Source organism: Oryzias melastigma, unplaced genomic scaffold (assembly GCF_002922805.2).
Source record: "Oryzias melastigma strain HK-1 unplaced genomic scaffold, ASM292280v2 sc00308, whole genome shotgun sequence".
In the NCBI taxonomy this organism is placed as follows: Eukaryota; Metazoa; Chordata; class Actinopteri; order Beloniformes; family Adrianichthyidae; genus Oryzias; species Oryzias melastigma.
In genome coordinates, this window is record NW_023416917.1 from 77437 (window position 1) to 103730 (window position 26294).

Genomic DNA, 26294 nt, shown 5'->3' on the forward strand with positions numbered 1-26294 from the left:
ATAGTGAGCTCCTACTTTCTGCGCTGCCGGCTCAAATTGATAGGGCTTTACAGTCCTCAAACCACTAACACCCGGCGCCTCTGAATCAGCGTCACTTTCAGAACAAATGTTTCCACAATCTGAGTCTGAAGACAGAATTGTGGACCTGGAAATATCGCTGCTATCGCTAGCTCCGACACGCTAAGGAGAAGCCATCTTGCTATGTTGACCCTTCTGACGTCACACGCACCACGTGACCAAAACGGAGCTTTTGACCCGGAAGAGACAGGTTTGCCAAATTTGGCCTCAAAAATGCAGTTTTATTTCAATATTTCTTGCTCAAAACACGCCAAAACATTTGGAAATGGTAAATATAAGGCGAAATACAGTTAACACCGAAAATGACCCACAACCCCATTACTAGCCCTTTAAGTTGATTTATTCTGGAATAATATTCCTGCTTGTTTATTATTAAAATCATGCTTTTTTATTAATTAATATTATTTTACTTTTCATTAGAACCGGCAATGTGAGCGTAGTTTCACTCTGACTACATTACCCATAATGCACATACATTACAGATAATGCTCCAACAGGGAAGTCAACCTAACACATTGAGAGTTTTGTGCGTGTGTATCAAAGAAAACCAATTTAAGGTCAGGAAATACAAACAAGATTTGTACTTAAAGGTGCATCAGATTTTCTATTTTTGAACAAATTTAAAGATTTTAAGTTCACCTTCATTCAAAAAATGTGGTTCTGATTTTATTTTATTATTGAGATTTACAAATTTCTGTCTGAAATGTCCCACAAACAGTAACACAAGAGGCATAGTTTACTCACTACTGACATCACACTACCTACTAAACTGCACTGAGATGATTCTATGCCATGGGGCGTCTTTTATTTTTAAGGGAAGAACGTTATAAACTGTTCCATATTTTTTTTTTGGGGGGGTGGGTTATTTACTTTGATTTACTTAAATAAAACCCAGATGATTTAAATGATGAAGTCAGACTATGTGGCTCCTGCTGAGACGTTGTCAGTGAAAAATAGAACCAGATGGCTCTTGGAGGGTTGAAGGTTGCAGACCCCTGACCTAGAGGGCTGGTCCTCGTGATCATCAACAGGAACTTCATTTCTGTTGACTTCTGTCTGGTCTGTGCAGGTCAGCATTTCTCCTCACACTCGCTGAAGGAGCACTGGTCTACATACACACCTGCAGTCTGCACTTGACCAGGTCGAGGGGCACCACTGCGGTGTGCGTGAGGCCGCAGCTCAGGATGCCACCAAAGCCACACAGGGCGTAGTACTTTGAGGAGCCAAACTCGCAGCTGACTTCCTCTGTGGCAGAAGGAGGAACACACATGCAACATGCAGGGTGACGTGTAGCACAGGACAACAATCACAGAGCGGAGCCGCCGATGGAAGCGCCGCCACCGCCAGACGAGCGCTTCCATGGGCGACTGCACCAAAAACATGCTGATGTTTGATCCGGAGGCTGGAAATCAGTCGGAGACGGTGATCTGAACAGAATCCTGCAGGAGTCATTTCAGAACAAATCAGCAGGATTTCATCTCAATCATTTCTGTTGATTCAGATTTTTCCTGAACATCGTTGACCATCAGCCTCCTAACAGCTGTGATGTCACAATGAACACATGGGAGCACTGATGGTCGGTCATGCATGGAGTTATGATCACTGCAACCAACATGGGGTAAATCATCACCAGAGGGGATCTGATGCACCTTCATGCAATGGTAGGTGACTGACAGACGGGGGGGTGCAGAGACAGACCTGCATTCTGCATTTGACCAGATCGAGGGGCACGACGGCCGTGTGCGTGGTGCCACAGCTGAGAATGCCACCAAAGCCACACAGGACCAAATACTTCTGAGAGCCGAACTCACAACTGTCCCCTTCTGAAGAGACAAAGGCCACACCGGGTCAGATCTGGAGGGGGGGCCTCAATATGTCGATCGCAATCAACAGATTGGATCGTGAAGGACATGTGGGTAGATCACGAACCATCAAAAATAAATATACAGAAAAGGAAAAACATTTTTTCCAAGAATCATTGAAGAAATAATTTGGACACAGCCACTATTTTGCCAGAACTTTCCGTTTGGAGGGCTAAATGTAGGGGTAGGGAGAAAGAAGAATCCGGATTCTGCCTTTACTGAGGCCCGGGCCGTTCCCTAGCCGCCTGCGTGCCTCCTTGATTGGAAGCATTACAGAGTCTGATCCAACCGTCCTGCCACGGCGCCTGATGCCGGGTCCAGAGTTCCTGCCCGGGGATCCGAGTCATCGGATCCTAGTGGGTTAATATACAAATATAGCAGTTTGGAGTGAAAATGTAGTAGAAGTTAGTACCTTTGAAGTTGAATCAAGTGACTTTAGTGCATAATTCCAGACCTTGACTAGTATATCCTTTTTCTACACGTCAGCTCAGAAAGATTTATGTACTTTTACTGTGTAGCCTTTGAAATAATAGTATTTAAATATACATTTTAGACTGAAAATATTGTACAAATAGTTAAATAACATGACTTCACTGCATAAAAAATAAAAAGCACCGGAGGTATGTGTACGTTAGGCACCAGAACTTTCTACCAGACCAGCAGTTTGACCTGGACACGAGGCTGCAGCGTTCTCTCCTTCTTAGAATGAGCACAACTAGATCGGTGGGTAATACACATGCAAGCACTTCTAGTGATATTACAATCCAGAATTTTCTCTTTAACCTGCTTGTGGAATTTTTTTCAATCTGTGCAGTGCAAGTGGTTTCATAAAACCACTCGACAGTTTTTTAAGATAAGTTAGCTGTACTCTAATTTTTCTGCTAGTCGATTACTGTCATTGTATTCTCCATGTCTGGCAAATTTCATAAGAAAATAACAATTAGCAGATATGTTTTTTTTGTTGGTTTTTAAACCTGTGTCCAAACGCTGGAACATGAAGTCATGTGATCGAATTTAGCAAGCTGATTGGCAGGAACCGATGTCTACAGGCATACAGAAGCAGATTAATGTATTATTATTTGATAATATGGAAATAAATATTAATTTTATACCAAATTTGTGATTTAATTCTTGTAATTCTTTTGACTAGATTTGCAATACCTCCCTTTTGTGGAATAGACAAGTGATTTGAAACTTGTGAAACTTTAAACACTAATAATTTTACTGTTTTGCTGTTCAACCAGGAAAAAAATTACATCCTACTTGTTATCATCAAAAATGTAACAACCTTCCTATTATTAGAGCAATCTGAAGGATTTTTATACCATTGGAAAGTGATAAATATCAGATCAATCCACTGAATTTTCCCATTTTAGTCATATACTTACATATAAAGATAAATATATTCATATCTATATGTAGATCTTTTGTGGCTCGTCTCAAATAGCCCAAAAACGTTCAGTGCACCCCTGATCTGGAGGATCAGCGACCTTCAGGTTCCTGGTGTCATCTGCAAACAACTCCAACTGAGACCTACCCCTACATTCCTGCGGGGTAATAACTACTTCAGAAGTAGTAAATGAAACCTGGAAGAGGGTTTGCTGGTTCCGCGTCAGAGAGGACACAGCTTTGCCCTTCTCTTGTCCTCCACAGCAGCCGCTGTAGTAGGCCCGCAGGCCCGGACTCACTGCAGCCTGAATCTAAGGCTCCTAATCGGGGTCACAGACGAGTCCGTCTGCGTTCAGACCCCCCAACGTTATCCACAGGCAACCAGATAGAAGACAACCCCGCAACATTATTGATCTGAGCTACACAGCTAATGTGGCTAACGCTAGCAGGACGAAACGTTACCGTCTACGGCGGCGGCTGCTGCCAGCGTGCGGCTCCTCTGTCCCGGATGGCTCTGTCGGGGCTCCTCCACCTTCTGCAGGGAGAAGAGCGGCGCGCTGAACGGGTTGGCCCGCGCCATCTGCGTCAGTGAGGTCGGGTACATGGTGGTGTCCTGCCGCCGGCGGAGCTACGCTGCTGCAACGATCAACAAGTCAGAGTTAGCCGGAGCTAGCGTGCCTCCGTCAGACGAAGAAAACCGAACTGCGACGGAAAGGCACGACGTGGTAATACCGTCACGTGGAGTCGAGCTTGTTTTAAGTCGTGTCTAGTTAATCACTTATAATCTTTAATCACAAAAATATACCATTTAAGGTACCATAGAAGTAAAGGTCAGATGTAAATTGGGCCCTGTCCCTTCAAGTGTTCGCCTTTCCTGCAGATGCTAACTCAGAAGCTAGGCTAGCTCAACCAATGGCCACCTCTGCCCCCACAGAATTAGAGGTCAACGGGCCTCGTCACTGACATTTTTCGCATCATGACACAAACACACTTCGCATACAACCCAGTTTACACCCGAACGGACACGTTTAACGCTGTTAAAAGCACTCACTCTGTCCGTGTCTAAGATGGCGCCGCCGCTGCGCTGACACCGGCTATTCGAGAGACTAGACGACCTCGCGCTAAATCAATTCGTCCTACTTTGACGTCACGACTAGCTGTGGGCGGGACTGCGCACCGCTCTGCTCAATGACAGAACGGCGAGGAGCTGTCAATCAGCTTCATCCCTCCAATCACAGCGGAGAACGAGGGAATGTGGGCGGAGCCTGGGAGGACGTTGGAAGGTTATTTACTAAGAAAAGGTCTGCTTTCTTTATCAACGTCTTTATTAATAAATCTAAATCTCACGTAAAACTTATAACTTATTAACAATACAGACATTCTAAAGATAGCGAGAACCACCTTTATTTCCATACATTTGGTTAACCTTCACACATGTGACGTCACTCTTTTTAAAGGGTCAGTGTAAAACTATTTTTTAAACTTTATGGACAAAACATAATTGGCAAAAATGTATATATTTAATAATTGGTTTTAATGTAATTTATCATTATTATTTTTTTATCTGGAATTGATACAAATTAACATTTTAGCTCTTTTTATTCATGTGCAGTGTCTGCCTTAATTGACCGAGGTCATTTTAAGGCGCCATATACACCTAATAAACTCTAACTTAAACTATCAACTAGAACATTTTCAGGAGCAGCCTTACAAAAAGATAAATAAATGGTGTGCAGTCAGTATAAAATAGGAAATTTTACTTACCACGAGTTAAAAGACAAATAAATATTAACAGAAGGGATTCGTATGTATCATATCAGTCTATGTAAGGATTGTAGGAGCCAGTAATAAAATGGATGGAGCTGCTTACCTGTGCTGATGATAGTAGCCACCCAGGTATGAACATCACGACCAGGATGACCCTGAACACAGCATGCTGCTGTTTGGACTGACAACTGGAGAACATGTGCACAGGTGAGGGTGGTGCTAACACTTAGGTAAAAAACTGACACTAAAACATTTTAAAAACTATTTATATATATAGCATTACCTGTGATAGAGTAATAGCTGAAGATGGTTAAATTGATAGTTAAAAACACTGATAGAAGAATCTGATAGAGGAAAACGCTGAAGTTGATAGCTGTATAGTATCAAATTAGCCGAAAAAACTCAAAGAAAAAATTCTTAATTAGCTAAAACAACAAGCATGTACCTGAAATATTAGCTAAAGTTCAATAGAGCCCCCAAAAAACTGATAAAGGAGTAAATTAGCCAAAATAGTTTGCATGTAGCTGAAATATTAGCTAAAAAAAAAAGCTGTCAAATTTTAGAACCCTTCGTGGCCCACAAGTCTAAAAGTTTGCTCACTCCTGATCTAGGGTTACCAGATTTTGACCCACATTTGACATTTCCATCAATCAGTTTTTGTTGACACGCTGTAAAAAGATGCGACTCCTCAAAGTAACACAAAAGCAGACTCCTTCCTTATCCGGTTCTTTCATGTTTTATGGTTTGTTTTGTGAATAAAAAGTCACTATAGGCCTCGTTGGTGTTTTATATGCGTACTATGACAAAATTCATTTGAAACCGAAAAAGCAAGACAGAACATGATTTAGAGTGACGTGTTATGAAGTAGAATAAATGTGAGATAACTGGCTACACTGGTTCAGCTGAGGGTTCTTCAGCCTTCTGGTAAGTGTACAGCCGATGTCAAAACTTTTACTCTAAAAATGTGTATGTGTAGGAAGGGCTTACTTTAAATATATATATATAAATATATTTTTAAATAATATTAATTATTAAGTAATATATATAGACACATCATGTGCTTTATATAATATTTTAATAATCTGTAAATCAAGGAGTAACCACGACCTGTGTGCCTTGTACTTAAGTTTAAGAATATTATTTTTATTTCTGTAACATTAATCATATCCACAGTGCAGTTGCTTCTTCTTTTTTGTATTTTTTATCTCCGCACTGTAACTTTGTGCTCTTTGTAAATATGTAAATTGTCAATTTTTTTCTGTAATGCTGCCGTAACCCTGAAATCTCCACACTGTTTGACAAATAAAGGACTATCCTATCTTATTATAATCAATCATAGTCACTAAAAGTATATTTTCAGGCGACTCAATACTGGTCCTGATAGGTCTCTATATTTACTTCCTGTGACAATTCTTATTGCCTTCTTTTGTAATGTTAAGATTGAAATTAAATAAGCTTTATACGTAGTGCCCTACATTTCTTTGCAGTACTGAAGGTGTGGAGGAGTCAGAGAGTTATAAAACAAATGTAATGCATTCTGGTTTAGGGACCATTTCAGCTTGTATACAATTTTTGGCTATTTTTGTTTTTACACTACCAATTAACTTCCTTGAAAAAGTCTCATCGATTATTACACCCAAGAACGCAATTTAATTTACCTTTTATATGCTAGTACCACCTATGCTTACAGAAACATTACCGTTTTTATTTTTTATCACTTAAAAACATAAAATATGATTTTTCAGTTTAAAGATAATTTATTCACGTCAAACCATACTTTTCTAATTCTGCTTGTAAAAGTTTTGTCATCCGCAAATAATATAATAATTCTATCCGGCCCTCCAGATCATTTTATTTTATTGTTATTAATGGCCTGATGTTATCTTGTGCTCATTTCTATTTGACATAATATATTTTCATGGAGAGTAAAATATTGAAAGTTATTTAAGGTTTAAGTCAATTTATTCTGGAATAATATTCATGCCTTTGTATTATTCATAATTATGTTTAAAGTTATGTTGAAAAGTTTCTGTTTTACATTTTTAAAAATGATCATTATGATAGCTTTCTGGACTATTTTGGCATTTGCTAAGATTTATTTAGGCTGTCTTAGAGTTTAACTAATATTTTATAATATGCTAACTGTTTTGGCTAATTTAGGATTTTTAAAAAAGTTGTTTAGGTTGTTTTGTAGTTAAGCTAATATTTACATGGCATCTGTTTTGACTAATTTAGGCCTTTTTCAGTTTTTTTATGCATTTTTAGAGCCATTTTCCAGCTAAATGCTAGCTGTTTTGGCTAACCAAATTTGTTGTTGTTTTTTAGGCTAATTTGCCATTTAGCTAATATTTTAGCTGGCTATGAACTTCAGCGTTTTCAGCTATCAGCTTCAGGGATTCCAGCAACATCCTAGCTGTTTTGGCCAATTTACGCTTTTTTTTACAAAAAGTTTTTTAGGCTGTTTTGGATCTAGGCTAATATTTACATGCTATATCTTTTGACCAATTTAGGCTTTTATTCAGTTTATTTTGGTCCATTTTGGAGTTAAGCTAATAATATACATTTTAATAACTTGGATATGCTGGTAATGTCATTTATATAAAGGAGAAACTATTTTGGGCCCTAAACTGAACCTTGAGGTACCCCACACGTGTTGCGTAAACTAGATTTCAAGTAATTTCTTAAACATGTTCTTGCTAAACCTTTTGTTTTTTTCATGACATGTTTTCGTTATCACAAACTGGCCAATCAGATGCCTCAACAAGATCATGTGGTGCCTGCTGGCCCCACCTCAAATGTTCGATGTCTTGGACCAATCACTGCTTGTGATGTCACAGAAAAATGACGATTGAATCGACCTCATTTCGTTGGAACCCGATAACTTGGTGTCGTCCATCTCTATTCTAATGGCCTGGACTCCATAAAGCTCGACGTGGAGAATCCGATGAGTCATTGATCAGGATGGAGGACTGAGGCTCAGACAGAACTGCTGGTTCCTGGGGGGTTGACTCCTCCATCCAGACGTAGAGCTCGGCTGCATGAAAACCCCCGTCACACACATTAAGAAGGTTTATTGAGTTGAAGACGAGCAGAAAGTTAAGACGAATACAAACATTTTTATTAAAAAAAACACAGTACAAAAGTCCTGTATTAAAAAAAGAAACTTCTCCGTTTGTCTCACAGACTTCAACAATGACAGCTGAGGGTAAAAAAAATCTAAGACACTAAGAAAGTAGAAGTCTCAGCGGCTGTGATGTCAGCTGGAGTCCAGATTCATGCTGGACCGAGCGGCACCGGTGGGTCCTCGGTCTAGCTGAAATGCCCACGTGGTTTCTGTCACTGGAAACTGCTTAGACACGAGGAAACAAAAGCACCGACACGAGAGGTAAGAGCATAGAAGAGCACGTTCACATCAGACTGAGGAGCTTCTGTGCTGGGGGCTGGCGGCGGAGTCTCAGTCTAAGAATGGGGCGACGATGTTGGCCTCCATGTTCTGGTACACCAGGAACAGGAACCCCAAGACCACGCCGAGCAGACACAGCTTTATCCACACGGACATGGAGCGCCGCACCGCTCTGACCTGACCTGCAGGGGGGGTCACAGTCGAGGGCTTGGTGGAGGAAGGCGACTGGCTGCTGACAGTGGTGGTGGTGGTGCGTTGCTCTGAGGAGGAGGAGTTGGTCTTGGAGTCTCTGGGAGGCTGGAGGGCAGTATCGTCGGTCAACAGGGCGCTGGAGGTCACCGGACGTCCGCCTGCTCCTCGAATGGGCAGCCGGCAGGTGGCACTGCAAGAAATACACAACAGAACACTATTTCCTGCACTATGGGGGCGTTTAAGACTCATAATTCAAAATAAAAGTCAATACTGGAAATGCTTTTTCATTTTCACCATGTACCTGCATTACTTGTCTCTTAAATGAAATGAAAAAGCAATAATCGGAACGGCATTTTCTTCTTCAACAACTACTTTTATTTGCCAGTGAGATCTTTATAAGCTTTGAACGGCAGTCAGTGCTGCAGCCGTCCACCCCAATGTCTCCGGTGTGAGCCAAGGATTCACACCGAGGATTTGGGGATGGGGGCAGGTGTCTCTAAAGCTCTGGACAGAGTGGTAGGACTTACAGCATCTCTGAGGGACTGTTCAGATCATTCAGAAACCCCTGCTCCTTCTTTGGACTTTGGCTGCTGGTTTTGGGTTTCTGGACCTGCAGAGAGACAAGAACCAGCCATGACAACTCATCCAGCAGGGGGCAAGCCATTGGACTCTGGACTCAAGCAGATTCTGCTTCAAATGACAGAAGACACCTGTCCATAGAAACGAGGAAAAATCTCCACTGTGACAGAACCTGCAGACTCAGCAGAACATCAGATCATCTTCATACAGGCTGAAGTTTCAACATGAGAATTTCTAGGCAAGGAGAACATGAGGCCCCAGATCATTTGATTTTATTGTTATTAATGGCCCAATGTTATCTTGTGCTTATCTCTAATTTTCATTTTGACAAAATATATTTTTATAGAGTAAAATATTAAAAAGTTATTTAAGGTTTAAGCTGATTTATTCTGGAATAATATTCCTGCCTTTTTATAATTCATAGTTATGTTAAAAATTACAGTTTTAAAGTTTTAAAAACTGTCATTCTTCTAGCTTTTTGGACTATTTTGACATTTACTAAGACTTTTTAGGCAATTTTGGAGTTAATCTAATATTTCAGCTACATGCCAGTTGTTTTGGCTAGTTTAGGCTTTTTTTTAAAAAGTTTTTTAGGCTGGTTTAGAGTTTAGCTATTTTTTCAGATGCTAGCTGTTTTGGCTGCTGGATAGCTCAGCAGGCTGAGTGAAGAGGCTGCCACGCAGGAAACCTGGGTTCAACCCCCGGGGCGTGCATTGGGCTTAATCCAATTTGGGTTCTTGGACAAGACGCTCGACGCTACTGCCTAACTGGGTTCCCCTGTGTCTTTCAAATACAGGGTTGTGTCAGGAAGGTGTAAAAACTCTCTGCCAAATCACTGATGCAAAGCTAATATTAGCTAATATTTTAGCTGGCTATCGAATTCAGCGTTTTCAGTTAAAAACTCCAGTGTCTTCAGCTCTCAGCTTCAGCGATTTCAGCTATCATCTTCAGCGTTTTCAATTAGTTTCAGCGTTTTCAGCTATTAGTTTCAGTGATTTCAGCTATCAGCTTCAGCGTTTTCAGCTATCAGCTTCAGCGATTTCAGCTATTAGCTTCAGCGTTTTCAGCTATCAGCTTCACCGTTTTCAGCTATCAGCTTCAGCGATTTCAACTATCAGCTTCAGCGTTTTCAGCTATTAGTTTCAGTGATTTCAGCTATCAGGTTCAGCGTTTTCAGCTATTAGTTTCAGCATTTTCAGCTATCAGCTTCAATGATTTCAGCTATTAGTTTCAGTGATTTCAGCTATCAGCTTCAACGTTTTCAGCTATCAGCTTCAGCGATTTCAGCTATCAGCTTCAGAGATTTCAGCTATCAGTTTCAGTGATTACAGCTATCAGCTTCAGCGTTTTCAGCTATTAGTTTCAGCGATTTCAGATATTAGCTTTAGAGATTTCAGATATCAGCTTCAGCGATTTCAGCTATCAGCTTCAGCGTTTTCAGCTATCAGCTTTAGCAATTTCAGCCATCAGCTTCAGCGTTTTCAGCTATCAGCTTTAGCGTTTTCAATTAGCTTCAGGGATTTCAGATATTAGTTTCAGCGTTTTCAGCTATCAGCAATTTCAGCTATCAGCTTCAGCGATTTCAGCTATCAGCTTCAGCATTTTCAGCTATCAGCTTCAGCGTTTTCAGCTATTAGTTTCAGTGATTACAGCTATCAGGTTCAGCGTTTTAGCTAGTAGTTTCAGCGTTTTCAGCTATTAGCTTCAGCGATTTCAGCTATCAGCGTTTTCAATAAGCTTCAGTGATTTCAGATATTAGTTTCAGCGTTTTCAGCTATCAGCTTCAGCAATTTCAGCTATCAGCTTCAGCGATTTCAGCTATCAGCTTCAGCGTTTTCAATTAGCTTAAGTGATTTCAGCTATTAGTTTCAGCGATTACAGCTATCAGCTTCAGCGTTTTCAGCTATTAGTTTCAGTGATTACAGCTATTAGTTTAAGTGATTTCAGCTATTAGTTTCAGCGTTTTCGGCTATCAGCTTGAGCGTTTTTCAGCTATCAGCTTCAGCGTTTTCAGCTATTAGTTTCAGTGATTACAGCTATTAGTTTCAGTGATTTCAGCTATTAGTTTCAGCGTTTTCAGCTATCAGCTTCAGCGTTTTCAGCTATCAGCTTCAGCGATTTCAGCTATTAGCTTCAGCGTTTTCAGCTATCAGCTTCACCGTTTTCAGCTATCAGCTTCAGCGATTTCAGCTATCAGCTTCAGCGTTTTCAGCTATTAGTTTCAGTGATTTCAGCTATCAGGTTCAGCGTTTTCAGCTATTAGTTTCAGCATTTTCAGCTATCAGCTTCAATGATTTCAGCTATTAGTTTCAGTGATTTCAGCTATCAGCTTCAACGTTTTCAGCTATCAGCTTCAGCGATTTCAGCTATCAGCTTCAGAGATTTCAGCTATCAGCTTCAGCGATTTCAGCTATTAGTTTCAGTGATTACAGCTATCAGCTTCAGCGATTTCAGCTATCAGCCCTTCAGCGTTTTCAGCTATTAGTTTCAGTGATTTAAGCTATTAGTTTCAGTGATTTCAGCTATCATTTTCAACATCCTTAGCGGCCAAATTCATCTTACAGCATTCACTCTAGCATAATCAAAGGTAATGCGAAAAAAACCCTCGCTTTGGATCAATATTCCACCTGCTGATCGAGTCACTGAAAACGTCACATGCTCAAAGCTGAGTTCCTGATTGGCGCTGCACAATTCGCACCCGTCACTCAAATTGCGCCGTAGGACTTCAGATTGCCTTGTGTCACGCCAATGAGTTAACATTAAAACTGTCTGCCTCCGTTGTATGAATCGGTGTGAATGCAGCTTTAGTGTGTCAGAGGACTGTTAGAGACTTTAGACCTTTAGACAGAGTTTTTGTGATGTGCACTGATAGAGCAGTCTTTACTGACATCTGATAACCCTTTCCTGTTTTGTACCCAATAGCTCATTAAAAGCTGCACTGCACTCTGGACTGGGGTCTTTGATTTCTTTATGTTACACCGTCTTCACTCTTCACTGGGTCAGAAATGCCCCATCCGTAAATGGCTGATCTGATCTTGAAGTAAACTGATCTCAGTTGAGAACTGAAGAATGAATCATTTCTGTATTAATTCATAATACAGGCTTTAGCTCCGCCAGCAGAGGGAGCTGTTCACACTCAGAACATGAGGGGGCCTCTGAGCAGGCCCGTCTTAAGGGGTAGGAGGTGGAAAACTCAAAGTGAAACCCCATGGGCTGTCCTGACTGCATACAGAGCAGGGTGGGGTCTGCCTGCAGCTAATCCCCATCATGTGCTTTGAGTCAGGCCTGAGTACAGCAGGAAGCTCCAACACTTCTACTGCTGAGTGTGCTAGCAGGTCAGAAACAACATCATGGAGCTGAAGTGTTACTCCAACATGAAATATCACCCACACACAAACAGTTTCATCTCTATTTATCTGACAAAGATGTTTTTTCCTCCATCACTTCAGTTTACTGCAGGAAAACCAGGAGAAGGACGGATCTTTCCCAGACGCCGTCACGCAGAAACAGAGGAGTAGAATTGTTTTCCAACGGATCAGCTGCTCGCTCTCACATGACGGTAGAGAAAGGCTCTCCTACCGTCTGCTGCTGGCTTCTGCGAGTTCGGCTTCTCAACTGTCGCTCCGTCACCGGAGATGGCTCTGGTTCTGGATCTGGTTCTGGCTCTGGTTCTGCAGGCAGCTCTGTAGAACAGAAATTTGGTGCTGAATTCACACAGATGATTTATAAACCTGAAGAAAGCCCGACCTTCAGCAGAAAGAGCTGCAGCTGCTGCTCTGTGGATCAGTTATCTCCAAGTTTCAGTGTATGCAGATGACTTCCAAATCTACCTGACAGTAGTTCAAGGATTTCTGAGTGGAGTGTTTGGATGAGGTAAAGCTGCAGTTAATGTCTGCCCCCCTCTTCCCCTGCCACCCCGGTCAGAGCAGCACACGACAGGTTGTTGGGAAAAACAAAAAACTTTTCTGTTGGTTTTATCTCTATAGTACCATTCTATTTTGTGGTTACAGATCTATGTACATTCTAGATGAACTGGCACAAGTAAATTTTGGATTTCAGTGGCAACAGAGCTCTGTGTTAACCACGCCCATATTCCTAGTATCCTGTTCAGCTTGAGCCAACGATTCATTTCACAATATACCAATAAGAAATGTGTGAGCGACAGGGGAACGACCTCGCCACTCTAAACCGTGGTTCAAAAACTACAAACCAACATTTTTTCCTCAGTAACGTCTTAGTGAGACTCCAGGAGTTAGGAGGGTACGAGAGCACACGTGTCTCATGTTAATTCTTATTTCTAGGTTTGTTTGTTTTGTTCAGCAGCATGTTCATATTTTTATAAATTACAGGATATATTTAATGGAGATTAAAGTATTTTGGGATATTTATAAATGTAATTTTTCATATAAAATGACATAAAAGTAAAGAAATGAATTTTTATGGACCGGAAAATATTATTTAAGGTTTAAGTTGATTTATTCTGGAATTATATTCCTCCTGTTTTTATTCATAATTATTTTAAAAAGTTAAGCTTTAAAGTTTTAAAAATGTAGTTTTATTTTGTTCAATAAATGTTTATCCTGTTCGGCCCTAAGATGTGTTTTGGATTTTGGCCCCCTGTGCGATTGAGTTTGACTCCCCCAATCTATGGTGAATCTAGACGTGGCAACGTGCTTGCCGGCACTTTCCAAAACATATAGAGCTAAGCTACTTGCTCAACATCATCCATGTTTTCCTCTGTTGCGGTCAATGAAGTTCTTTGGCGGTTGCTCCGCAGTAAATTTGTCAGGCGGCAGAGGGGAATTTGACGTGCCTGCCGCGTTCGTTGAGAATCCACCATAAGAAAGATATTTTTCAAAAACAATATTTTAAGTCATTTTTTTATCCTCACAGGTCACATGATCATCTCTGAGTGGGGAGGGCACTTGAACCTGACGGCTGATCTTCAGTCAGCTCTCCTTTCAGAGCCTCAGGCTCCTTACCCTCCTCCTCGTCGCTGTAGACGCCGGGCTCAGAGTCTCCGTTGACCTGCGAGTCTGCCGGCGGCGGTGAAGCGCCGTTCTCCAGCAGCTTCTGAAGCTTCTTCTCATTAGGTTTACGAGTGGAGGCTGGAACAAGACCAGCAAAAGGAGCACCTTAAATGAGAGCTCTGAGGTCAGAGGTCATGCACCAGAGGTTTGCGGCCTAAAGCGACAGCGGCAGCCTCACCCAGGATGGGGCCCGCGTCCACGCCGTGTTTGAGCAGCTCCTCCCTCAGGCGCTCATTGGAGAGCGCTGCGATGTCAAGCTGCTCCGCCTTCTCCGCCCTCTTGGTAGATTTCTGTGAGAGAAAAGGTCATTGGAAGTTCAGCTGACTGACACGTGAAATCACATTGGTGATCCGACATCCCTTTCCAGGGCTGGACTCACATTCCCAACATTCATAGTTCATGTTTGGATAGTGGGGGGGGGCTGCACAGGCACTTCCTGGCATTAAACACACCCATCCTATCACCAATTTTATTTTCTCTTTTTCCCACAGAAGGGAAAGAACCGGAAAAGCTGGAATTCTTGAGTCAGGCCCCGAAACCATCCTTGAACTGAACGGTCTCCAGGCCTCACGTTGAAAATGAAAACCAGAGGCAGCAAATATTCATTCTACCTGTTTCTGAACCCATTTAGGAACCGGAACCGGGTTGTGCCAGAAGACCTCTGCTGGTATTCCAGCTGTTTTCACAAAGCCCTTCCAGGTGTAGAGGGTGTGGAGGAAATATGAATTTGATCTGAATCTGATTTAGTAGGTTTGACCACCTAAAAAGAAACTGTCCACCTGAGGGTAGATTAATGTAACCCTTTAACACTGGAGCTCCAGTGTTTATGTTCTTTGATTTAATGTGATGTTTGTATTGTTAACACGATACCGAAACGAAGCGGCTCGATGAGCTTTTCTTGTGCTTTTCATTAGAGCAATAGAATCAGCTGATAAAATAGATTAATCGATCTAAGATTAATAGATCAATAATCGATCCATAAAAGTACAAATTGATCTTATGAATAATGCTAACGTCTGCTGCTAGCTTGATGCTCACTTATAATGGAATTTCCCATAGGACGGCTAATGCTAACGCTCAGTCGACATAAACATACTTTACTGACTAAATAAAGATCTTTATAAACTCACAGGTATTAATTTTATAAACTCTTTAAAGGAAATGTTTTTAAAGTAACCATTTGTGGTCTAAAGCACAGGTTTTTTCTCGTACTTTCTTCTTTTGGAATAAGGTGCAATGCTACAGCGTGATCGCCACCTACTGGCCAAACTGAAACGGCCTTTAGGAGAAGCAGAAGAATTGTTGAAGCTCCTCCATTTGAGAATCCATGTAACGCTTTATGGTATGAACAATCTCATTATCATTTCACTAATACATTTACAGTATATGAACTATACCAGATTAGGATGAATGTCTTTAAAACATTTATTATTAATGCATTTCTAAACAAATGGTAAGCGTACACCTGTAACTCAAAACTGAATTGAAAGAATTAAAAGAATCTGAATGGAATCGATTCTGGAAATTATTGATGAGACTCAGCCCTAGCATTAGTGACTAAAAACACTGCTTTCTCCAGCATTGAAGCTGGAGTTAACATCTTGAATCTTCCTCAGTTTGAAGGAGAAGCTTTCCAGCATCAGTGACTGAGATGTTTCTACAGTAGGAGAGCTTCTCTGGTGATGCTGAATTTCATAGCTAAAGTAAACCGGCCACATCTGCTGTGGTCCTCACAAACGTACCTGGAGACGGCTTCTCTCTGATGGCTAATATTAAAAAAGCTAAAAGATGATTTCAGGCTGAAACACCGGACAATAATCTTTAAGGCTGCAAATAAATGGACACATTTGAGCTAAAAAATCAGAACAGCTGATTAAATCAAAAAGAACACCCCTGGAAGTTGGTACTTCCTGTTTGGCTTTGAGTTTACTGGCATCAGAAGGGTGGGGGCTGGCCAAAATGGAATGCCCTTTTCCTGAGTCTGGAGTCTTCATGTAAAATCTGCTGCTGTCCAAGCAGAGATGATGCTTTAGAGACAACCATCTCAGGAATGTCAGGAACGTCGTCTGGATCAACTCCCACACCTGCAGAACGGAATCTCAAACATGTGAGCGCTCCAGAGTCCCCGGAACACACAAACCGTGCCAGCATACTACAACTGAACTCATTTTCACTCTTGGATGGAGCCATGGGGGTGTGTTTTTATCTGTGAGAGCTCCATCACCTATTTATGTGGTCAGCAGGGGGGGTCCACTCTGTTCCCCCCTTGAACTGAACCAGTTTGTCCTCTGAGCCTTCAGGACCGTCAACAGTAAGAAGTTACAGACGGATGAACTAGTGACGTTAGCACAGATACATAGCTAGCAATCCTGCGTGAGGCCAACTTTTCAAACCCTTCCATTATCCTTTCACATGTCGCGTCAAAAGAATGTCTTTACCTTTGAACTTCTTTGAAACACCCAAACGCCATCATTCCTCTGAATCCACTGAAACTTCTGGCACACAGCCTGTGAGGCCCATCCACCACAGATCTCCATCCACACTCAGCTGTCTACAGCACATGTGTCAAAGTCCTCCGGGTAATTCTATCAGGCCCTCCAGGTCATTTTATTGTTATTAATGCGCTTATTCCTAACTTGCATAATTCTGACAAAATATATTTTGATGGACAGTAAAATATAGAAAGTTATTTAAGGTTTAATTTGATTTATTCTGGAATAATATTCCTGTATTTATTATTCATAAACCTGTAAAAAAGTTACAGTTTTAAGCTTTTTTACAGGTTTTAGGATATTTTGGCCCGATCCGAATACTCCCCTTCTCCCTCTCCCTTAGCCCACTCCCTTGATTTGGAGTGGCAGTTGAAGTCAAAGTCTTGTCTAGAATTATTATTTTTTTAAGTTTCACACTCTAAACAGAGGGGTCCAAAGTCCACATCACCCTCCGTTTGGAGCAAACACGGAGGGATGAACGAAGGGGGAGGGCTAAGGGAGAGGGAGAAGGGGAGAATTTGGATTGGGTCTTAAAGTTTAGCTATTTTTTTATCTACATGCTAGCCATTTTGGCTAACCTAAGTTTAAATATTTTTTTATAGTTTTTTAGGATAATTTGGCATATAGTTAATATTTTAGCTGGCTATCAGCTTCAGTGTTTTCAGCTATTAATTTCAGAATCTTCAGCAGCCAAATTCAGTTTACAGCATTCACACTGGGATTATTGCAGGTAATGGTGTATATCTAGTTCATAAGTATGTTTAAAAAGTTACAGTTTTAAAGTTTTAAAATTTAGTTTTATAGTCTTCAATTAATGTTTATCCTGTTCGGCCCGCGACCTAAGGTGTGTTTTGGATTTTGGCCCCTTGTGCGATTGAGTTTGACACCACTGTTCAACAGAGTTCTTTAGGGACTATAAACTCAATGAAATACACACACTATGTTCTGAAAACTACACTCTATCTTGTGTTTTTGCACCGGGAACCATAGACAAAAGACTCCTCCATTCCAATTCTGGGGGTCATGACAATCATTTTATTTCACCAGCCTTCATCTATCATACATCTTTACAAGAGCGTTTATTACTCCACATCCCTTAACTTTTCATCTACTGACCTCGTGTCATCTGCTTTTACACACCTGAAAACCTCCTTTTTGCTTCTCAATTGTATCTACAACCATCTTTCTCTTATCAGCTGCAGATGTTCTGCAACATAACTGTTGAGATGGCTTTAAACCAAACACAGCACTTCCCCATCATACCTGTCCGACAACATCTGTCTGAGCACCAACTGAGCCTGTAGCACTGTCCGCCCTTTGGCTTCCACTTCCTTCCTGCAGAAACACAACTTGAGGACACAACTCAATATTCAGATATGACAAGGTCATAAGGTCTCCAGTCTTGATTTAGGACATAACTCTATTAGACTAGCATCCTTCTTCCATACAAAGCCACACTACTTACGGTCCTGTTAATTCTGGCGAGCATTTCCACTCAGTTGAGCCTCGCTTCCACTGAGCGGTTTGTTTTCACAACACGTGTGGTGTAGACTGCTAGCGTGCTGGTAGCTCACCCTGCATCACACCGTTCCCAAAGATGACAAGGAGCGTTTGCAGTTCCACCGCAGACCAGGCCATTTTCAATATAGACTTGTGACCAAAAGAGTACACAAGAAACCAAACAAGCCCTGAATGCTTACAAACAGAAGCGTTGGCTTAAAAAAGAGCTTTCTAATGTCATCATCACTACATCGGCTTCGCCCCAACCATTCCGTTTCACTTTTCAATGGATCTACAACTGATGGGGGTCCCAAGAGGTACGGGTTGGTTCTGTTTAATGGGTACATTTTACAATGAAAACGCTCAAAATACCGGACCAGACTGCTCAGTTGAAGCAAGGCTTTAAAGTCAGAGTCCGATCATCTTTTGATCCAAGCCATCCCAGCTGTCTTTTAACCATGATGATGCCGTTTCAAGCCAAAATAAAAAAACTTCTGTCATTTTCTGGGACATAAATTCTGCAGAGCGGCAGGAGTTCACCTCTGAGTTATGGGCCAAACCTTCTCAAGGTTCTCTTCAAGGTTGTTTCCATGGCTAAGAAGTCGTCCTTGGTGGCCGTTCCTTATTCTCACTGTAGTTTACCAATCCAGGAGAGATCACCTGAGAACTACACACACAGGAACCGTATGGATTGGACCTTTTACTTGAAGTACCTCTTGATGCCGAAAGGGACTTTTCTTCTTCAAGTCATTCATTTTTGCGGTGTTCAGTGGGAAATTATTCTTCGAATCTGTTGATTTCTTCATTAGAACCCCATGAGATTAGCCAGACCATGATTGTGTCGTCCACAAACTTTATGACAATGTCTGAGACATTGGTTTGAGTGCAAAGAGTGTAATGTAAATAGAGAAAAGGAGAAGACTCAGTGGACAATCCTGTGGTGAACCAGTGCTGAGTGGGAATGATTCCTGGTGGATCATCTGTCCCCCCCGTTCTTGGCTGTGGACCTCGTCCCCACCCGTCCCCCAGCGGTACCTGAATGAACTCTAGTCAAATACGTAGTTATAGAGCTAATAAGCCAATTCTTCTTTAATAGTAATGGTAAATCGCTTGTCCATTCCGGGGATAGGATCTCTCCTTCATGTAGACATCCCTTAGGTTTCTTCTTTTTTCCTGAATCAGGTTCTTTAGGAGTTGAAATTGACGAGTTGTGGGTCATAAGTCAGAAAGTCCTTAAACTATGAGCAGGCGAATGAGCAGGCGTCCTTACGAAGAAGTTTCTGCACCAGGATCTAGAGAACAATGTGGTTGACGGCGCAAGTCCCAGTTAGTAACCTCATGAAGGTTTCCCGATGCTCCAGGTAACTCAATACAGTGTGGAGGGCTATGGTTATTGCATCACCTATGAATCAGTTTGTCCTGGGAGGAGTCCAGATTGGGTGGAAGACAGGCCCTGACGTGTTGAGAAACCAATCTTTCGACACACTTCATGACCACAGGCATCAGTGCAAGATGAACGTAGTCACTGAGACTGCTCACTTCTGTCTCTTGGGGAACAGGAATGAAGGTTTTGAGACAGGCTGGGATGATGCACCGTGATAGGGACTGATTTAAGGATGTGATGAAAACTTCAGTCAGTTGGTCAGAGGAGGCTCTGAGTACCTTGCTAGGTATTTTGTCCAGGTCCTTCCTGAGGTCAACTATCCTTAATACCGGTCTTGGTTTATGTTTAACTGGTACCCAGTGAGAACAGAGGTGAGCTTCTCAGTTCTCCTGGTGTTCAGAATGAGCTTCAGTCTTTTGGAGACTCCATCCAGCAGGAGACAAAAGGTGTAAATCAGCTTCTCTAAATCTAGTTTAAATACACAGTTGAAAAGCTGATTTAGTTGATCTCTTTTATCCTCTGGAAATAAACTCTCAACTCTTTGATTTCAGACTTCTGTCTGTAATCTTAACTGAATCTGGGAGTTTTACTGCTCTAAGAACCAGAAGAGTGTCTGACAGAACATGGTGATTTGGTGAGAAAGGTATGAAAAGCAGAGTGTCATCTGCATATGTGATATGAAACAGTGTGCTTGTTCTGACCCAGTGAGAGCATCTGCAGGTTAAACAAACCAAAACTAAAAATGATTGTTACTGCTGCTGCTAACGTTGGCTAAAGAAGACTTGTCTAACCTTGTTTAGCTCAGAGTTGTAGCTCCGAAGACCAATTTTAGAGTGATTACAATCAGAGTGAAGATTGCTTTCATGATGATTTTGCTCCAATTTTCTAGACTATCTCCATTGAGCTTTTCTCCTGCCTTCTCAAGTGCAACAATGTCAATAGCCAGCCAAGTTCTGCAGTGAAATTCAGACAAACAAATCAACACAATCTGATGTCAAAGACTAACTTAAAACCATTTTTAAAGCATTGTAGGTGTTTTTTTAAATTGTGATTTTGACATTTTAAGGCAAAAAAAACAAAACCTGTGTTGTTGTCTAGGACAGTTTCCGTGTGTCTTTGAGTGAGAGTAGGTTTCACACAACTTCAGAACAAATCATTGCAGTTGTGAACTTGAAGTTCATCTACTACCAAACTATGTTTAAGTTTTCTCAAGATAATCTAAAGCAGCTGTTCTTTGTGTCAAAGAAGACCCCAAGAAGACCCCAGATTCTCCTGAATCAGGACGGAAGTGTGGACAGGTGTTTGGGCTCAAGAGTTTCAGTTGAATTCAGTGGACCTAAAAACTATCTTAGAGGGGTGGAAAAAATGCTCCATGGAAACGTGATCTAGTGGTCAGATATCAGACAAGTTAAAATTACTGGAAAAAAAAGCAACATGAGATTATCAAATCTGTTTTAAAGACCCACTCCAAAGAAAATTGTGTTTTATACACATTATTTTGGCTTTTTTATGGAGGAGGACATGTATGAAATAATTTAAGATTAAAATTGTGTTTCTGAGTATTTCTTTAGTCAAATCATGATAGATCAGGGCCAGAAAAAGAAACACTGTTTAAAACAGTTCTCAGATGTAACTCAACATCTGAAGTGCATGGGCTACAAGCTTCCAGCTCCACTCCATTCAGATAAATCCACTTACAGAAAAATAGATCCATGAACGTCTTTGTTTTCCTCATCTGAGCTGGAATCTGGATCTGAACTCTACTGCTGGATAGCTCCAATAATCCTCACCATTTTTGTTGGACTGCTAATGTTAGATTGGGTTGTGAGGGGTTGGTAAGCTAGCGGGAGAGGGTGTGAACAAAGGAATGTTGGGATATCAGTGGTGGCTTACCTAAGCACCAAAGGTCCCACTTGTTTCTAATGAACACTGGCCGCTCTGCAGAAACTATGTGCTAGAACGGAAGCTTTTTTTAAATTAGAAAGGCTTTGAAAATAGATCAGAATATGATTGGAGAGTAGTGCTGCCACAAACGATTATTTTAACAGTCGACTAATCCCCCATTATTTTTTCCAATTAGTCGACTAATCGGGTCATGTGAAAACTGGATGCAAAGCACACATCTTAACCATCATTAGTTTTAAACTAACTAAAAACTAGATATATAGCATTACCTACAATAACACTAGTGTGAATGCTGTAAGCTGAATTTGACTGTTGGAGATGCTAGTGCTGATAGCTGAAGATGCAGAAATGTATAGCTAAAATCACTGAAGGTAAAGGCCAGCTAAAATATTAGTTAAATGCCAAATTAGCCTAAGAACTAAAAAAAAAAAAAAAAAGCCAAAACAGCTAGCATATAGCTGAATCATTGGCTAAACTTCAAAATGGCCTAAATAAAAACAAAACAACAACAACAACAAAAACAGCCAAAATAGCATGCAGCTGAAATATTAGCTAAACTCTAAATTAGCCTAAAAAACAAAAAAGGCCTAAATTAGCCAAATAGGTTAGCATGCAGCGTAAATATTAGGTGAAATCCAAATTATCAAAAAAATAGAATAAATACTAAATCAGCCAAAATAGCTAGCATGTAGCTGAAATATTAGCTAAACTATCCAAAATAGATTGAATAATGCCAACTTGACTACACTCTGACTCCATATAATATGAAGTAACGACTAATCGACTATTAAATTAGTTGTCGACGATTTTAATAGTCGATTAGTCGACTAATTGTGGCAGCTCTACTGGAGAGGGACTTTAAAGTGTTTGTTCAGAACCCACAACCTCCTATTTCTCTCATTTCCTCCCAACGGTAGTAGGGACCACTGAGAAACATCTGGATCACACCAAAGCATCTCCAGAAAATCAGTTCTTCAGAGCCTCTGACGGTTTTTAACTGTTGACGACTCACTGATGTGTGATAGAGCGGGTTTCAGGGTCAGGTGGCATTTAATCAGTTTGTTTCTCAATTACTTGCGGGAGACTTACAGAGTTCTGATCCTCTGGAGATGTTTGTGGACGTTCTCTGAATAAAGCTGAGGCACTGCGCTAATAAAGTCTATCTATGGAAGTTTTCTAAAATCTAAAACGTTTAAGAGCTAAGACATTTTTCCAAATTGTCAAAATGTTTTGTTATTATTAAAAAGAAAAAATAGAATAATAGAAGTATGAAAAGCAGACGGTAGAGCAGGAGAAAGCAGAGATGTGTCTGCACTGTTCAGGAGCCAGATATAGAATGAAGTAAATGGACATAAGGTTCTTCACATTTACTCTTACTCAATTCTTTGAGTGCTAAAGTGACACGAAGAAGGTGGACGGCACAGATCTGAAAGACGACAAACCCCGCCCCTTGCTGTAGATTCTGATCAGAGCTGCAGATCTGGCCCCCAGCTCACTCTGGTTTCCTTTTAAAGAACATTCATAAACAGTACAGACAGTCCATAAAAATGTGGGCGGAGTCACTGTGCAAATATGTACAAGACTCGAGCGGCACCACACATTCCTCCCTCACTACAGGTTTGTTATCGGAGCCTAATCTTAATTATGTCACAAAAATGTCCAGGAGCGACTGCTGGAAGTGTATGATTGAGAGCCAACCAGCCAGCCCCACCCTGCAGGTGGATTAACGAGGAAGAGATCACAAAGAGAAAATCTTACTGTAGACCAGCTCCTGTAAACAGGATCATGAACGCCATACGGTCGGAACTACTGCAGAAGAGAACTGATGAACCCAACCAGGGTCAAGGGTACACTCTACCACAGGGGTCAAACTCAATCGCACAAGGGGCCAAAATCCAAAACACACCTTAGGTCGAACAGGATAAACATTTATTGAACACTCTAGAACTACATTTTTAAAACTTTAAAAACATAACTTTTTATCATAATTATGAACTAGATATAAAGCAATAACTGTGATAATGGTAGTGTGAATGCTGTAAGCTGAATTTGGATGAAGAAGATGCTGAAACGGATAGCTAAAAACGCTGAAGCTGATAGTTGAAAATGCTGCTGACAGCCAGCTAAAATATTAGCTAAATGCCAAATTAGCCTAAAAAACAAACAAACAAAAAAAGGGGTTATCCAATATAGCTATTATGTAGCTGAAAAAAATAGCAAAACTTCAAAATAGCCTAAAAACGGAAAAAAGTCTAAATTAGCCAAAACTGCTAGCATGTAGCTGAAATGTTAGCTAACTCAAACAAATCTTAGTAAATGCCAAAATAGTCCAAAAACCTAGCTGAATGCCAATTGTTAAAACTTAAAACTGTAACTTTATAACATAATTATGAATAATAAAAAGACAGGAATATTATTCCAGAATAAATCAACTTAAACCTTAAATAACTTTAAATGTTTTACTCTCTATAAAAATATATTTTGTCAAAATTATAGAAGTTAGAAAAAAGCACAAGATAACATCGGGTCATTAATAACAATAAAATAATAAGATCTGGAGGGCCGGATTCGGCCCCCGGGCCTTATTTTTGACACATGTTCTGCCAGATTCAGAACTGGAGGGATGCAATAAAGATCAGGGTTCCTATGGGGTTCTCTTCAAACATTTTTTAATTATGTTTTTAGACAGAATTTAAAAAACCCATGTCGTTTTCTTAAACATAGTTTCTGCAGAGCGGCAGGAGTTTATTAGAAATTCATCAATACTCAGAAATGCAATTTTAATCTGAATGTTCTTAAAATATTTCCTCAATCATTAGAAAAATGCCATAATAACATGTAAAAAACTTAAATACCCATTTAAAAAAAGTGGATGGAGGGATAAAATGTACTTTGGTAAAAGAGGAATACGATTGTCAGTGGTAGTCAGAAGCAAGTACAGTACTGTACAGTAAAAGTATAAAGTGATTAACCTTGATTACTACTAGAGGTACTGAGGTCATAGTTTATCTAATATTTAAAAAGAAGCTTAGCCTTCAATACATTTATTTATCCTTTGAACAAACATAATTTGTAAATGTGTAACAGACTTCTACTCATATTCTTTATCTCAACTTTTTCTACAGTCCAAGTCAACCAGCCTGACAGCATCACGTGGATGGGCGGGCCCTGGATTTACTTTGCTCCACCCACCAACAATTTAAATTTTCAGGTGTCAGAAAACATGAAAGAAACTTTCCCGGGGTTTTTAATAATTAGAAACATTTTTATTGTGTGTTTTTGTATTACAAGTCATATAAACACCCAGTTTGATTTGTTTTTTGAAAGACGTTTATTGTGAAAGTCTGACTTCCCCTTGACATCTCCTTTAACCGTCGAACCGGAAGCCAGCTTTAGTGCGTTTTTTAAATTTCTCCCCTCCTGTGACGTCACTAACAATGAGGAGACTGGGCTGTCAGCTGACTTTGGGGGGGCGGGACGGCGCTTTGTTTACAGCCGTGCAGTTTTGGGGGGAACAAACCGTCGTTGAAACGAGGCTTTAAACGCTTCTCGCGGGGTTTTACCGGCACATTTGCGGGCAGCCGCAGAGAGCGTGACCCCCCTGTGAACCACGCTGCTGCCGCGCTTTGTGCTCCGTCCCAAAACAAACTTTATCCGGGGGAAATAAATGAAAGAAGAATGTAAAGAGCCTCACTTTTGGGGGGGCGGACTCGCGGGATCCGATAACTGTGCGGGAAGCGTCTAGAGTCCAATCACACTTACCCGGGGCGAGGAGCGGGTCCGACTGGACGCCCCGCGCGGCGCCGGCGGCGGCTCCTCGTCGCTGGAGAAGGCGTCCAGTGTGGCGTCTCCGCGGTTCCGGACGGTGAGGTTTTGCAGGTACAGCTGCACGTACACGTCCTTGGTGGCGGAGCTGCTCGGCAGCTCCACGCTGTGGGCCAGCAGCTCGCTCTTCAGCCGCTCCTTCGTCAGCAGGGACGGGTCCTCCACGAACTCCGGCATGTCTGCGTGCGCGTGAACAGACCGCTGCCCGGAGAAGCTCGTGGAGGCGGGAGGGGCGAGGGGGAGGGGCGCGGCTCAGCGGCGCCTCCTGCTGGAGGTTACAGGAAAAACCCGTGAAGAAGAAAAGCGAAGAGTACATTGTAAACTTTAACACTTTAAGATAAAGGACACTTTATTAGCGTTAGTTCATCCATTAACTGTTTAATAAAGACATTATAATTTGGTAACACTTTATTATAAAGGTTTGTTTAGTTGTTAGTTTCTACATAATTAAGCATTAATTAACCAAAAAATTAAATATAGGCATTACTTTGCATTTCTAAGTGTATTATTTAATAGGACTAGGTTGATAAAATTGATCAATTGATTTAATCTCAACAGATCAATAATCGATTCATAAAAATACAAATTGATTTCGCACATAAAGCTAAACTCTAGCTTGATGCTAATGTTTTATGGAATTTCCATTGTCAACTCAGTTGACATAAACTGACTAAATTAGCCTCTTTATAAACTCACAGGTATGAATTTTGTAAACTTTTATAAGTAAATCATTTTAAAGTTACCATTTGTGATCTAAATCACATATTTTGGCTCATTGTTTGCTTATTCTTCTTGAATAAAGTGTACTTCTATAACGTGATCGCCACCTAGTGGTCAAACTGAAACTTCCTCCAGGAGAATCAGAACAATGTTTCCAATGTTAATGAT

General features: G+C 40.9%; 2 protein-coding genes across 6 annotated transcripts in view; both read right to left on the bottom strand.

Moving 5' to 3' along the window:
* The window catches only part of slc25a3a (solute carrier family 25 member 3a), a 9493-nt gene extending 4956 nt beyond the window's left edge, over window positions 1-4537 (bottom strand). The window contains exons 1-3 of one of the 3 annotated variants that reach the window (XM_024263311.2): window positions 4381-4537; window positions 3792-3965; window positions 1199-1323 (exon numbers count right to left, since the gene is read on the bottom strand). In XM_024263311.2, the coding sequence (XP_024119079.1) occupies window positions 1199-1323; window positions 3792-3933 (267 nt within the window). In that variant the 5' untranslated portion in view covers window positions 3934-3965; window positions 4381-4537. Of the gene's footprint in view, window positions 1-1198; window positions 1324-1776; window positions 1902-3791; window positions 3966-4061; window positions 4081-4380 lie in introns of those variants that run through there. The other 2 variants (XM_024263312.2, XM_024263313.2) reach the window with 2 other exon arrangements.
* Window positions 4538-8152: 3615 nt separating this feature from the next.
* The window catches only part of LOC112140376 (lamina-associated polypeptide 2, isoforms beta/delta/epsilon/gamma), a 21302-nt gene continuing 3160 nt past the window's right edge, over window positions 8153-26294 (bottom strand). Inside the window, exons 2-7 of one of the 3 annotated variants that reach the window (XM_024263316.2) lie at window positions 25344-25671; window positions 14479-14590; window positions 14253-14405; window positions 12850-12953; window positions 9219-9301; window positions 8153-8881 (exon numbers count right to left, since the gene is read on the bottom strand). In XM_024263316.2, coding sequence (XP_024119084.1) covers window positions 8551-8881; window positions 9219-9301; window positions 12850-12953; window positions 14253-14405; window positions 14479-14590; window positions 25344-25583 — 1023 coding nt within the window. In that variant the 5' untranslated portion in view covers window positions 25584-25671 and the 3' untranslated portion in view covers window positions 8153-8550. Of the gene's footprint in view, window positions 8882-9218; window positions 9302-12849; window positions 12954-14252; window positions 14406-14478; window positions 14591-25343; window positions 25675-26294 lie in introns of all 3 variants that reach the window. The other 2 variants (XM_024263315.2, XM_024263317.2) reach the window with 2 other exon arrangements.